Below are 13,940 nucleotides of genomic sequence, written 5' to 3'. Positions count from 1 at the left end.
TCCTTTTTTTTTTATTATCATCGTAATTAAGCCGATTTAAGTACTACCTTAAGGTGTTCGGCCGAAGAAGTACCGAAATTTAGGCCTGTCTAGGCCTAGTAGTAGTAGTAGGTGGATATATATTACCGCGAAGTGGGGCGGGCCGTACATGCCTTATAATTTACTAGTATACTACGTGGAGATTTTTCGATCGCCATGCAAAGTTAAAATAAAATCCCAAATCCTCCTCCTTTTTGGAATTTAAGGAAATTAATACATTTTTGTTTCTTTGTTGGATCGATTGCAGCAACCCCAAACCCAACATAACGGTATTTCACATTATAATTATAGCATTAATCATCTATAATAACTGCTACTTCCTACCCTATCGCGTTGTTTTGTTTTGGTGACAACATGGCTGGTGTAAGTCACGTGATTGAAACCGAGTTGGCCAAACTCTCTCTATCTACGGCTCTGAGCTGAGCACACACGACACTACTTCGTACTGACCGTCGACCGACGAATGGCTCTTCGCTGTGACTGTCAGTGAGCACTAGCTAGACGACGCGATGGTGTCTTGCTGATTGTAATCAAAGATAATAAATAGCTATTCTTTGTTGTAATGGCATTAAAAACGATCCGTTGTGCGCGCGTCTGCGTTGCGTTCTCTAAGAATCGCGTCTGGCTCAGTAGTGTGTGCCCGACTTTATAATACACCAAAGAGTATAAATATATTTATACTCTTTGAATACACCAACACAGTGGCCAGTTGAGTGCGTGAAGTACAAATTAAAAACAAAAGAAAATGTGTGAGAAAAAGCAACATATTTCTTATATATCTGCGAGGTAATGCACTGATTGAAGAGTCATCTAAAATCATGTTAACGTAATATTATATGCTTCCTGTACATTGTTTCATGTGTAGTTAGCTAGGCTTGCCAACATTTGGCGGCGCATTAGAGCTGTGGCTAGCTCAGAGTGGGCTTAACGCGCAGCGCGCTTGAGAATCTATCCGGTGTCAAATGAGTGTGTAATATTAATTTGAAAAGTCGAATGTTTTCATTTACATTAATTTGTTTTATTTTTTACCATTATTTTGGTAGATAGGCCTACTTAGCCCGTGACGGCTCTTGTAGCCTACCAATAAAGAATTAAATTAAATTGTTAATATGATTAGGTCTATGTAATTTGAAATATTGTAATGTCACCGTCATTCATTGAATTGATTTTTTTTTTGTATTTTCAGAATTGGCTCATTTGTTGGTAGATATCCGATAGCATGCATAATTGTGTCTATAGTTATAACTATGGGTTTTGGAGGTGGAATCGCGATGCTTAAAAACGAAAACAGACGAGAGAATCTCTGGGTACCTTCGGGATCTGACAACCAAGACTACCGTTTATACGTCACTGAATATTATAAAGATCCATTCTTTGAGACATTAATCTTTGAAAATGATAATATTTTGACACCAGAATCACTGAAGTCTGTAAGTATAATTATCGTCATTACTGTTGTTGCTATATACTTTTGAGAGTAACATTTCACCGCGCACCGGTTTAAATTTTCTTTTATGGCCTTGTCTTTTGAAATTTCCGCTATAACACTAAAATAGATATAATAATTTATTCATTCCTCAGATGCTTAAGGTTGATGAAAAAATCAAAGCAATTAATGTTGGAAGAAACTGGGAATCTATCTGTTTCAGGTATGCCAATTTTGTTTTTCTTTCTTATGTTCATTAGAAATTAAACCTGTTTTGGTTTCTGAGTTTCAATTACTGGTATTTTTAAAAAAAATAAATCGATTAAAATTTAATTGACCTACATTTTACGCAAAAAATCAGTTGTATGTGCAATATAATGGTGATTTGTACACTGTATTTATACAGTAATATATTTTTACGGAAATAGTATTACGGTGTTCCTTTACATTGTATAAATATTATACTTACCTGGATGATTCACAAAAGTATTATTGCAGTAATTAACCAACAGAGAAAGACCGATTTAAATAAGCATTCAGCTCTCGATTGTGGCAATTCAGCCAGAGGTGGATCCAGAATTTGCCGACAAGGGGTCCGACATTTCCGACAGCGGGGTCCGAAGCAAGTGGCTGACTATTTAAAGAGCCTCGATCAGGGTCCCGGAATAGAAATTCTTCGTAGAGTATTCCTATGGAGAGTTTTTGTGACTTAGAATGGCCCAAAATAATTCTGCTTTTAGACGAAAATATTATGGATTGGAAATTAAAATAACACCTTGGATAGGCAAATCGATATTTTTGGTCCGACGTCCTCATCTTGGCGGGGGGATGACGAGGAGGGGGGTCTAGGCCTGTCTGACGGGGGTGTGTGAAATATTCTCCATGCCCCCTCCCCTGCCCCCACCATCAACTTCAGCTTCCCCAAGTGCCCAGTAGGCCTAGTAATAATAATAATAGTAATAATAGTAATAATAGTAGTAATAATAATAATAATAACAAAAACAACAACAACAATTACATAACAACAATAATAATAATTAAATAATAGCACTTTCTAAATATGTGCATCATGTGCACATTCATGTGATTTCCACAATATGTACCTCAGCACCGGGGCAAGGAAACCATTTGTCTTTTCCATTGTGAATTTCTGAATTACATATTAACCTACTTCCTTCCTTTTTACACTGCAGTCTGTACTACTAATTGAGTTCCTGTAATCAATAATACCTATATGTAAACATTTTTGTTGAAAGTTGTCTAAAGTAGATGTTATGTCAGTGAAACTGCATGCACATAGCAGTGACAATGAAAAATGCATGCATGCCTTAAAATATATGCATACCTATAAATCTGGCACAAACATTTATGTATTTCTGAGTATGAAATGTGATTTTTTATCTCATCTAATTTCATATATTATTTTTCTACCTTTCTTTAATTTTGTAATATTTATTCTTATACAGTCGATTGTTATTAATTTTGTTTGTTAAATTTTACCCTTTTTATGTTTGTACGAACGCACCAATTGATACTGAGTGCCACCGATTCAAAGGTGTATGTTCAAATAAATAAATAAGTAAATTACGTAATGTATAGGTGCGACGGTGCTAAAAACTGAGATGATTTGTCTCGACATTAACCCTTGCTTTCTTTCGTTTTACGTTGATGTATGCATAGGCTCGGAGACAGCTGTTTTGTTTCTAGTATCTTAGAACTGTGGGGGTTTAATAAAACTATAATAGATGGTTTATCACAGCAGGACATTCTTGACAAGATAAATGAGCCTAATCCAATAAGGTATGGAAATATATTTTCTTCTTCCATGTTTCCGAGATATTGGCAAAACATGTTGGAATGTCACCATATTTGAAATCTCTTTTATTGCACAAAACTAACCCTTATACATAATTCTATGTTGTTATTTTCCCCATTTTTGTTAAAACAATTTTTTTAATGATTTGGTGATGGTATCTGCCTGTGAATTCCCCCAAATCGTAAAATTTAAAAGCTGATTTCTCAAATAATGCTATTTAAACAGTTGTAGTTTAAACCCCTATAACTTTACAAAGAAACGTCAGATTTGAATGATTCTTTCACAATTTTAGAACTTTTTTTTACTATTTAACACTGTATTAACAACTAAAAATCGATTATTGCAAGGAGTAACTTGGTTTGGCTGGTCTTTGCCACAATTAGAGATTGTCAAATAAGGATGATTTAAGACAGCGCTTAAAGATCATCAAATTAGGAGAAGGAGGTACTTGAGCAGATTGTGGTAGTAAATTCCAGAGCTTGGGGCTAACAAGAGAAAACGGACCTCTCTCCATAAGTCTTCAAATGACACGTAGGCACACATGAAGGGTTGTGGAAGTTGTGGACTTTAATGTCCTTTTACATAGTATCTAGAATAATTTCTTTCTTGTCTTGTAGTCTTGTGACGTTTAGGGAAGTGAATGTGGCATCAATGCTGGGTGGCGTCGATGATGAAACATACATCCGTGTTGCCAAAACAGCCGTGAGCACTTACGGCGTTATAGATAAAAGCGTATTTGATGAATCCAAAGGGAAATACGTTAGTATAAATGTTTGTATGTGTCTTACAATGTGATTAACATTGCTGTTGATGGTGGTTGTTGAGCGTGGGGAATGGTGCTGGTGGTTGTGATGTCAGCATTTTAAAAGATATTCAAGATTCAGTTCAAGAGTTTTCATATTAAAAAAAAAAGTATATCTTTGGAACATGCTCCATTGAGTTTCAAACCCAGACCTAATTACAGTTGGCTAATTTACCAACAATACCTATCAGGCCATTTTTACACTTTTACTCATTCAGTACATTTCTCTCCATTTTTTAAATCTTGTTATTCCTTGTTTTATATTCTTACCACCTGTTTTATATCGTGAAGTATTTTCTCTTCACTGGTTGTTTATTAAGATCTTGTATCTCTGAAGAATACAAAAAAAGTACAAAACTGATATAGAGTTTTATATATACTAAAATTCATATCTGTTGTAGGTTGACAAAGATGCCGAAGACTGGGAACTGAAATTCATCGAAATTGGAACTGATGACTACGAAGACATGACTGTCTATTGTCTCGCAACCTCGAGGTAATAAATTATTCAAATTATTATTTTACAATAAAAATCAAGCCATTAAAATTTCAGTCTACGCCCAGGTTCTGGACCAACTTTTCCTTAAAAATTAACAAAATTAACTATTACAGAATCTTTGATAATTATTATACTGTAATTATATTTAATCTTCTAGCTTTGATATTGAGTCTGGGGGCTCTATCGGTGGTGATACATATTTCCTCGCTGGTGGCTACGGTCTTTTATTCATCTACATCGCAGTGATGCTAAGCAACTTCACTTTGATAGAGCATAAAGTAAGTCTAAAACAACCATGTGTAAGTGACTGTCATCAATCCTACTTTGCCAGTGATAATGGAATATCCACAATTACCCATTCTGCATATCGGATGCGATACACCGCATACATCATTTTACATATGATGTAGATGATTACAGCAATGATGCTTTTGAGGATGATGACGTCACAATGACTGGTTACGATGATGATGATGCAGCTGCTGATGATGATGATAGTGAAGCCATAATGACGGCTGACCATAATGGCGGCTATGATAATCAGTGATGATAATCATGATCGTGACAACGATGACAAGGACGACAGTAACGATTAGCCTCCGCCACTACGTACCTATGTACAGTAGTATTTCTCCATTAATCATTTTAATACTTATAAAAAATATACGTTTAAATACGCAATAAAATTACGTATTAAAATTGCTTGCTTTTATATTAGTTTTTAATTGAGAATGGAATATGTCTTGCCATCTACAACACACTATGATCCTGTATATCTATAATTTTGTCTAAATTTAAGATTTTTTTAAATATGTCACCCAAGCTCACAAACAGGCTGTAAATTCGTCCTCAGGCCAAAATGAGTTATAATGGCATAGAACATATCATTTACTTTAAAATGACAGTTAAATGCCTGAAAGCAAAGTTATGACCGTTTGAATAATTGTCATCTTATCAACTTTCTTAAATCAAGTTTTGAGAAAAATACTTTTATTTTCGGCAGGTTTCTATTCATTTTTCACTACCTCCCATCCGAAAATGGCTAAATTTTACCTCTTACAGTTAGAATTTTAAACTCAAACTTCAGGAGTAGGAAGATTAATATTTATACTTTATTTATTACTCAAAAACCCAATTCACACAAAATTCACGTTCTATGCCCTATTCTGGGTATTGAGGCTTGTTTCTCAATACAGTGCAGTGCGAGTTTACAGCCCTTTTGTGAGCTTGGGTCACATATTTGAATTGTTGATTGTTTCTATGTTCGTGTTTATGGACTTCAACACTGAGTGTATATATATATATTTTAACTATAGTAGTTTATTATTCATTTTTTTAGGTGTACATTGCACTAAGCGGCGTCACCACTGTTGGCCTAGCCGTAGTTGTATCCATTGGCTTTGGATCGTATTTGGGGCTGATCTATACACCTGTCCACTCCATCTTGCCTTTCCTTTTACTTGGTGAATATTTATTTTAATTTTGTAATCAATACCGTACATTATAGATCGTTTGCTGTGACTGCTGAAGTATATACCGTAATAGTTCAATTACAAGAAAGAAGTCTCCAAGGAAGAATGTTCTAAGGTTAATGTGCTGAATAATTGTCAGTCGAATCCAAATAATGTCAATTATCTAATTCTACATTGTAAAGAATAATGAGGATAATAATTCAGCTGAAGCAAGGCCTTTGTGCACTTAACATTTCAGCGCAATTGAATTGGTATATCTTAAGCTTTTGTTCCTAACCACAGGTTGTATTGACTGGAAGAAGAGTATTAAAAAACAATTTATGGTAGGCCTACTTAATTCATAGCATACCAATTAAATGGCATAGGCCTACGTTTAGGTTTGTGTTCATTCATGCTATTAAAACACATTACAACTCTTATCACATGTTGCTGTTATATGAATTATGCATTGAGCATGTGATCGGCTGATGTATCTACTGTATATTATAAACACTATGTAATATATTTATATTATTTAGGAATCGGTGTGGATGATATGTTTGTAATTGTGCAGGCCTGGTCAAATTTGAGCGAAGGGGAGAAAAAGAAACCCGTCCACGAACAATGTTCACTCGCTTTAAAACATGCAGTAAGTAAATAATCATAGGATGTTTTGTATATTATATCCTTCAAACCCCTAACTTATTATAGACCACTTCGTATTTCCACTGTCATGACTACATCAAACATAAACAAGTTTATTTTAATTAAAAATACAGCGTTGGCTTATCGATTAATGATGAATCTTAAAGTAGGCTATGTATACCCATGTTATAAAATTGTACTACATTGTATTAAATTTATTTTCAGGGTGTATCCATCACCGTTACATCTATAACAGACTTTAGCGCCTTCGTAATCGGAGCAACTACCATTTTACCGGCACTGCGTTCATTCTGCCTTTACTGCGGCATCGGTATCCTTTTCTTGTTCATATTCAGCATTCTGTTCTTTACAGCAACGCTTTCGTTAGATCAGCGACGAATCAACAGCAGGCGTAACGCCTGCTGCTGTTGTATTCAGTATGGAGATGACTACGAACCGTCAGAATGTGGCCAGAAGAATAGGTTCCAGAGGTTTTTTGAAGTAGTATATGCACCTTTTCTGATGAAAACTCCTGTTAAAGTAAGTTGTGTGTAAGGTTGGATTATGTCCAATAAAGTTTCTAAGAAAAAGCTAGGCCTACTCTAAATGATCGACGTGCCTGTCTCGAGTTTTGTTACCTTTTCTTGTACATCAGAAATATATTTTATTGTATGATATCAAGTGGTTTGTGCACTTGTCTATCCTGTCGATGACCCGGGTTCAATTCCCTGTAGCTATAATTGTTGCGGTTCTGCTTCTCAACCTTGAGGTCTGGGTTCAATTCCTCGCTCTGCATTTCGCTTGTGTTCTTAGGCAAGGCATTTTACTTACAGTTGTACATGTGGGTTGAAGGTTCAAACACAAAAATGGGCTGATTACAGCTGCAACATTATGGAATTCTTCCCAGGGAGCTAATTATATGTTCCATAGCCCTGTGTACTTGATCTAATGACGTGGGCTGGTGAGGTGGAGGGGGGGGGGAGGGATTTTGGTTAATAATGTGAAGTGCCTTTTTGGCACAAAGCGCTATGTATACGTCTAACATATTATTAATATTAGTAGGCCTATAGATAGATACTGTATTAATATATTGCTATTGATCATATTTCTTTATTAAGGTTGTAGTCTTGATCATCACTGCCTGTTTCCTTGGCTTTGGAATATGGGGTTTCATTGAATTAGAACAGTTTTTTGATTTCCGGTGGTTCTTGCCTGCTGACAGTTACGCAACAGAATTTATAGACGCCAGCGAACTCGTAAGTAACCATTTGAAGAAGATTATATCATTGATAATATTTATAAATTTATAAATATATTTATAAATATATATTTATATATTTAGTTGAAATCATGTTTTTAAGGGATTTTATTTTATAAATACTTTTATTGGTGGTATATGTTTTATTGTCGAATCTACTCGACGGACTGTAGTAGAACAAAGTCAATGGTAACTTATATTAAAAAACAAACTGATAACGTCGAAAAAAAAAAAAAAAAAAAAAAAATCATTGATAATATTATTTAGTTTATTGTTTTTCTTGCTGCTGTTGTTGTTGCTGTTGCTGTGGTTGTGGGACCTAAAAAAGTAACGTTTCATGTCCTTTACATCTGCAGGCTACAGATGAATTTTTTCTCATATTATCTGCAATCACTGTATCTGATAATTTCCAACAAATTTTCCTACCACAGTTAGCACTATTAAAAATCAACAGTTAGAAGAGCTTGCAAATAAAATGCAATGCATACTATAAAATTTCGATATGATTAGGAACGATTTTAGTGAAATAGGTGTTACAAAGTGGACTTTTTCAAATTTTGGGATCCCTGGAAGCTCAGACAAATTAGAATTTTAAGGGTTTTAAAATGGATTTCTCAAACCCTTAATTCTTGAATATTCTATTTAAATTTTCATTAATTTGAGTGTTTTTAGGGCCCTGAAGAAATAACGTTTTATGTCCTTTACATCTGTAGGCCTAAACAGATAAACATTTGTCATATGGATCAATCTGTAATCCCGGAGCTGATCAATTTACAACCAATTTCATACCACGGTTATTAGAAATAATGGTTAGAATATAGAATAGAATACAATGCATGCATTACACAATAATTAAAAGATCTCACAATAGAGAAGGATGCATTAAGCTGCTAAAGGGACCAATAGTTAGTCGTGGGCTTATATTCAGATGGTTATCTTCCAGGATATATACTGATAAATGACAATAATGCAACATGTAAATAAAAAATCACTAATTCATTTTATATACATAAATATAATTAAAATTCCAAGTCTGTTTTCACAGTTTTAATGAACTTGATGACGAGTAAATTCTATATTCTCATTTTTATCATAGTATTACCCACAGGGAGGTCTGTCGTCAGGAATTTACCTAAACAATATTGACATGTTTCGTGATCGTTCCACGGTAGATGCCCTCTACAACAATGTGAAAGACGAGAAATACGTTGATTCGTCATCATTTTCCAACTGGTATGAAGAGTTCGGACAGTGGATTGAGGAAAATAAAGCTAACGAACAGGAATACAACAACTTAACTATGTGGCCTGACACGGAGCAAGCATTTCAAAGCTGGGTACAGGAGTTTCTTCGTGACCCTATGGGTGGTGTTACTTATACATCCGATGTCATTATTAATGACGAATCGAACACATTTGAAATTATTGTAAGTAGAACTGTAGTTAATAATGTTACATAATGTTGTAGCCCAGGCACAGTCAATAAACTAAGGAATAACCCATAAATAAACTTACGTCTATTGGAGAATTTGACATTTTTATTTTTTTTTAATAATAAAAATATCTAATAAGAATATTTCATTCCGAAATTGTAACAAGATTAATATATCGATGTAGGTTAACGTCAGAAAAATATCATAGGAGTGTTAAGATATACAGTTATGCATGTATTTTTATTTTTATATTTGTTTCCAGACTTCTCGAATCACTTTCCAGCACGTCGTTTTCAAAGGATCAAAAGAGGAAGTTGAAGCTATGGACTCTATACAGGCGTTAGTGGACAGCTATGATTTTGAAGGGGACGGCTATGCCTTTGCTTACTCACAATTTTACCTGGATTATGAAACGAATAAGGTGTGGTACCACAAATGATCGCATCGATTTTAACGAAAGGTTCATTCTCAGAGAATTGCTTACGGTGGCAATTTAACTTGTAAAACTCTCACCATCATAGCGGCGCGGCCCGGGATCAATAGGCCTATCACAGGGGTGTGCCGGCCCCGGTCCTTCTTTTGGAAAGCAAAAAATAGAAGAAAAAAAAAAGGAAGAAAAAGCAGTTATTGATCACCTGAAACGCTTCAGAAAATAAAAATTTCCTGGGGGCATGCCGGACCCCTAGGGTAATTTATTTTTCGATCGCCCACCCACTCCCTCTGGACATCTCTGGATCCACCCCTGCATATGACCTTAATAGTGAGAGGTCGCAGGTTCAATTAAATTCAGTTATTTGCTTAGTGAAGTTATTGCATTTCATTCTTAGGCCTATAGTATAATCATTTTTTCACAACTACTGTATGCATACTCTATTATGTTTTTTTAAAATTTAAAAAAAAAAATTTTGTTAATTTTTATTAAATAAAAAAAATTTTTTCTTGAAGGTAATTCAAGATGAATTATACCGGAATATGGGGCTCGCCTGCCTGTGTGTGTTTGTTGTCATTTTGCTGCTGCTTGCCAATTTACAAGCTTGCTGTCTCGTGTTTCTATCGGTCTTTCTTACTCTGGTAAGTACTACTAGACCTCAACCTTGTAGGGCTTCTTAAGACCTGTGCTCGAATACCACCGTTTATACTGTATGCGCTCAATAGGGCGTTTTCGATGCACGACGTTAACCTTAACTTTAACGGATGACGTCATAATTTATTCATCTTGCATTGCGGAGTACGTTAATTTCAGGATTTTACATGCTCGACATGCGTTAGTTACGGGTTTGCGTATGCGTATTTCGATTTATTTACAAAAGTGGCGGAGCTATCGCGCTGCATGTTGGGTACTAACGTTAAAGTTAAGGTTAACGTTTTGCATTGAAAACTCCCTAATAATAATTAAAGATTGTCTTTACAGTACTATTTTTATTATAAGTGATTATTCCAGTATTATTACAATATTATTATATTTATTACAGTATTATTTTTTAAAATAAATATTTTATTGTTTTATTATTATAATTATTATCACATGTTGTTCGTTGTAGATTGATCTTGCTGGATTTATTCATCACTGGGGACTTACTATCGATACGGTAGTCACCATCCAACTCATATTGTCGATTGGTATCGCTGTTGATTATGCCGCTCACATTGGTCACACGTTCCTAACTGTAACAGGAACGAAAAATGGTAAGTAATCGGTACAGAGACAGGCAGAAAATGGATCAGGAGTATAGTAGAATAATCTTCCCTAGCCAACGGAGTCATTAATGTACAGTGCACCCTCCAATCCGAGACCACTCTAATTCGAGACCACTTTTCCAAAGACCCAAATAACAATCTTTAACATTTTAACACAAAGCTAGCCCTCTAATTGGAGACAAACAACGAGACCACTCCAAGTTTTCAGGTCTCAAGGGTGGTATCGAATTGGAAGGCGAACTGTAGGCCTATTGTATAATAATGCGATCTTTTGCGTAACAGTATTATGATATTTCCATCTATTTGAATGATAGCCTGATATTTTTTGTAATTCTGTCGTGTTTTATCTTCTTGGACAGAACGTGCTCGAAAAGCGATAACGGACATTGGGCCTGCTGTCTTCAACGGTGGATTTAGTACACTATTAGCTTTCGTTTTGTTATCACTATCAAGTTCTTATATATTTAGAACATTTTTTAAGGTAAGCTATTGTAATACAAATCAAAAACAACAAAATTAGGTTCGCATCATGTTCACGGCTGGTTTACTCACCGAAAAATAAGCGGCCCAAACTATTTATTTCCTATAAATTAATAACCTGATGAAGTAATATAAAAAATGTTGTCTACCCATAATCTTTAAGATTTTAGGTTTAAGGCCAGGGATATGCTAATAGTGCGCTATAAGTACAGAAACACAATGGAATATATAGGCCTACAGTGGAATACCGATCTGATAGGAACAAGCCCTATGAGGATGCTTTAGCATCCTCTCAGGAGCAGATCCAGATATGTCCGAAAGGGGGCTGAAAGTGTGGCAGAAAGTGGGGCAGAAAGTGGACACCAGAAAATAACCTTTGAAACATTTTGGGTGATCCATATTTTTCTTTTTCTTTTCTTCTTTCTTTCTTTCCCCCTTTTTTCACTTTTAAAAGGGGGTCTGGGGCCGGCCCGCAGCCTAACTTCACCTCTGCCTCCCTGGTCCCTGAAACTATGATGATATCCTGGCAGTGGCTTGTTGATGATGGCTGATTCTGTCTGCAAGCTACCAACTGACTTCGAGATTTTGACGACTCCGCCCTCTCGAGTATAAGCTTACAGTTTATCTTTTTCTTTCCTGTTTTACGTTTTCCCTTATGAAACAAAATATTACTTACGGAATCTTAAAAAATAATTAAAAAAATTAACAAAAAACACCAAGGTACAGCTCCAACCTTTGCTCATTAACTCTTTTTATTCCCATTCCCAGATATTTTTCCTGGTTGTTTTATTCGGTTTGTTCCATGGCCTAGTTTTGCTTCCAGTCCTACTCAGCTGGATTGGTCCTGCTCCATATGCATCGGCGGTTCAAGTTGATGCTGCAATCTCCACTCAGAATGGCTCTGTAAAGAGTAACTCAAGTAAAGACCAAAGTAACAACGCCACCAACGGAACAATCGTCAACTCAGGGTCGCCCTCAGAGAAAGCCAACTTCGATAACCCAGCATATGATGGCGAGGTTGCCAGTGTACCACTTAGTGCTGAAGAAAAGTTACAAATGAAGGATGTAGTTTAAATATAATATCTTATTATTTTTAAATTTATGGTAAATTTCATAATTTAACAATTATATTATTACTTATTTTGTACATTTAATTACATAGATTGATAAACATACATTCCATTGAGTTTTGGTTAAGAGGCCGTAAATATTTTATGTAACATTAAATTATATTATAATATTTAAATTTTTTATAATAGGCCTACCTGGACCTTTTCGCTAATGTGACGGCTAGAAATGATACAGCGCATTCTGCGAAGGGTGGAGTGGATAGAAGGAGGCAGAGGTGGCGTGAGAGGAATAAAGATGGATGACGAGAATGTAGCAGCACGTTTTGTATATATATATATATATAATGCTGACGCTGACGGTGGACAACCTCAGGCAAATATTGGTGCAATCCAATATACATCAGCAGTTACCGTAATTGTAGTACATGATGTAATGTTAGGCTCATATGCATTTGTTTGGTATCGTCATAATTACGTGTACAAGGTGGAAGATGTAGGCCTACTAGGCCTACATCTTCCACCTTGTACAAACCAATAACCAAATTAGGTACGGTACATTATCGGACATGCCATAATCAGAATAAAACAAAGTATAAAGATAAAAAATGGCAGATAAATGAACTACAGTAATAATATTGACTAATAAACGCGTATAAGTGTTAGCACCAATGCCGATAAACGATTAGCAATTATTTTTCAGCTTTTCAAGTCTACAATTAATTCAATTTTCAATTTAGACTAGGAAAAAAAATCAAAAAAGAGGCCTAGAAATCAAGTTAGGGCGAGTGGAATGTTAGAAGCAGTCAATATAGCCAGATATCCTAATTAATCCGTCCTGGTCACCCTAAGCCCTGTTGACACTTGATTTTTCACCTGGTATACAAATGGCAACCATTTTTCAAAATGGCCGCCAAATTTATCTAAAATGTGCATATAATTGGAACTAAATACCGTAAGCTACAGATATGATGTTGGTGTCTAAAATCATAATTTCTATACAGGCAACAAACCCAACATATAAAAACTACTGTCACTCAAGCCAGAATGGAACATATTTAAAAAATATGTGTTTATTTGTTTTAAAATATCAGCAAAATATACTTAAAATGTGTATAAAATAAGAATAAGTATATAAACTCACCAAAAAGTAGTCGTGTTTGGTATCGTTGGAAAGCTCTTCCGATGCTGAATAATGTATTGCAGTTTATATATCAGAAATGGTGTAGTGTTTCATGTATTGTCCCATAAAGTCAAATTATGGCATATCATATTAAACTAAGCAGGACCCATTTGCGTAACTCGTGAGCTCTCGGATGGCGCGGGG

The 13,940-nt window shown here is 35.2% G+C and overlaps 2 protein-coding genes across 5 annotated transcripts in view; both read left to right on the top strand.

Annotated features, from left to right (window-relative positions):
• The window catches only part of LOC117116978 (patched domain-containing protein 3-like), a 22,352-nt gene extending 9,423 nt beyond the window's left edge, over positions 1 to 12,929 (top strand). For 2 of the 4 annotated variants that reach the window (XM_033261143.1, XM_033261146.1), the window contains exons 2-17: positions 1,226 to 1,469; positions 1,621 to 1,688; positions 3,146 to 3,265; positions 3,899 to 4,040; positions 4,485 to 4,579; positions 4,740 to 4,860; positions 5,922 to 6,045; positions 6,573 to 6,682; positions 6,904 to 7,218; positions 7,797 to 7,934; positions 9,033 to 9,362; positions 9,631 to 9,789; positions 10,314 to 10,439; positions 10,910 to 11,054; positions 11,426 to 11,547; positions 12,315 to 12,929. In XM_033261143.1, the coding sequence (XP_033117034.1) occupies positions 1,226 to 1,469; positions 1,621 to 1,688; positions 3,146 to 3,265; positions 3,899 to 4,040; positions 4,485 to 4,579; positions 4,740 to 4,860; positions 5,922 to 6,045; positions 6,573 to 6,682; positions 6,904 to 7,218; positions 7,797 to 7,934; positions 9,033 to 9,362; positions 9,631 to 9,789; positions 10,314 to 10,439; positions 10,910 to 11,054; positions 11,426 to 11,547; positions 12,315 to 12,620 (2,665 nt within the window). In that variant the 3' untranslated portion in view covers positions 12,621 to 12,929. Of the gene's footprint in view, positions 1 to 769; positions 826 to 1,225; positions 1,470 to 1,620; positions 1,689 to 3,145; positions 3,266 to 3,898; positions 4,041 to 4,484; positions 4,580 to 4,739; positions 4,861 to 5,921; positions 6,046 to 6,572; positions 6,683 to 6,903; positions 7,219 to 7,796; positions 7,935 to 9,032; positions 9,363 to 9,630; positions 9,790 to 10,313; positions 10,440 to 10,909; positions 11,055 to 11,425; positions 11,548 to 12,314 lie in introns of those variants that run through there. The other 2 variants (XM_033261145.1, XM_033261147.1) reach the window with 2 other exon arrangements.
• Positions 12,843 to 13,940, top strand: part of LOC117117003 (NPC intracellular cholesterol transporter 1-like) — a 35,949-nt gene continuing 34,851 nt past the window's right edge. Inside the window, exon 1 of the mRNA XM_033261173.1 lies at positions 12,843 to 12,941. Coding sequence (XP_033117064.1) covers positions 12,843 to 12,941 — 99 coding nt within the window. The remainder of the gene's footprint in view (positions 12,942 to 13,940) is intronic.

Source organism: Anneissia japonica, unplaced genomic scaffold (assembly GCF_011630105.1).
Source record: "Anneissia japonica isolate Jap-2015-1 unplaced genomic scaffold, ASM1163010v1 scaffold287720_len810639_cov167, whole genome shotgun sequence".
Lineage (NCBI taxonomy): Eukaryota > Metazoa > Echinodermata > Crinoidea > Comatulida > Comatulidae > Anneissia > Anneissia japonica.
This window is presented reverse-complemented; position numbering and strand designations above follow the sequence as displayed.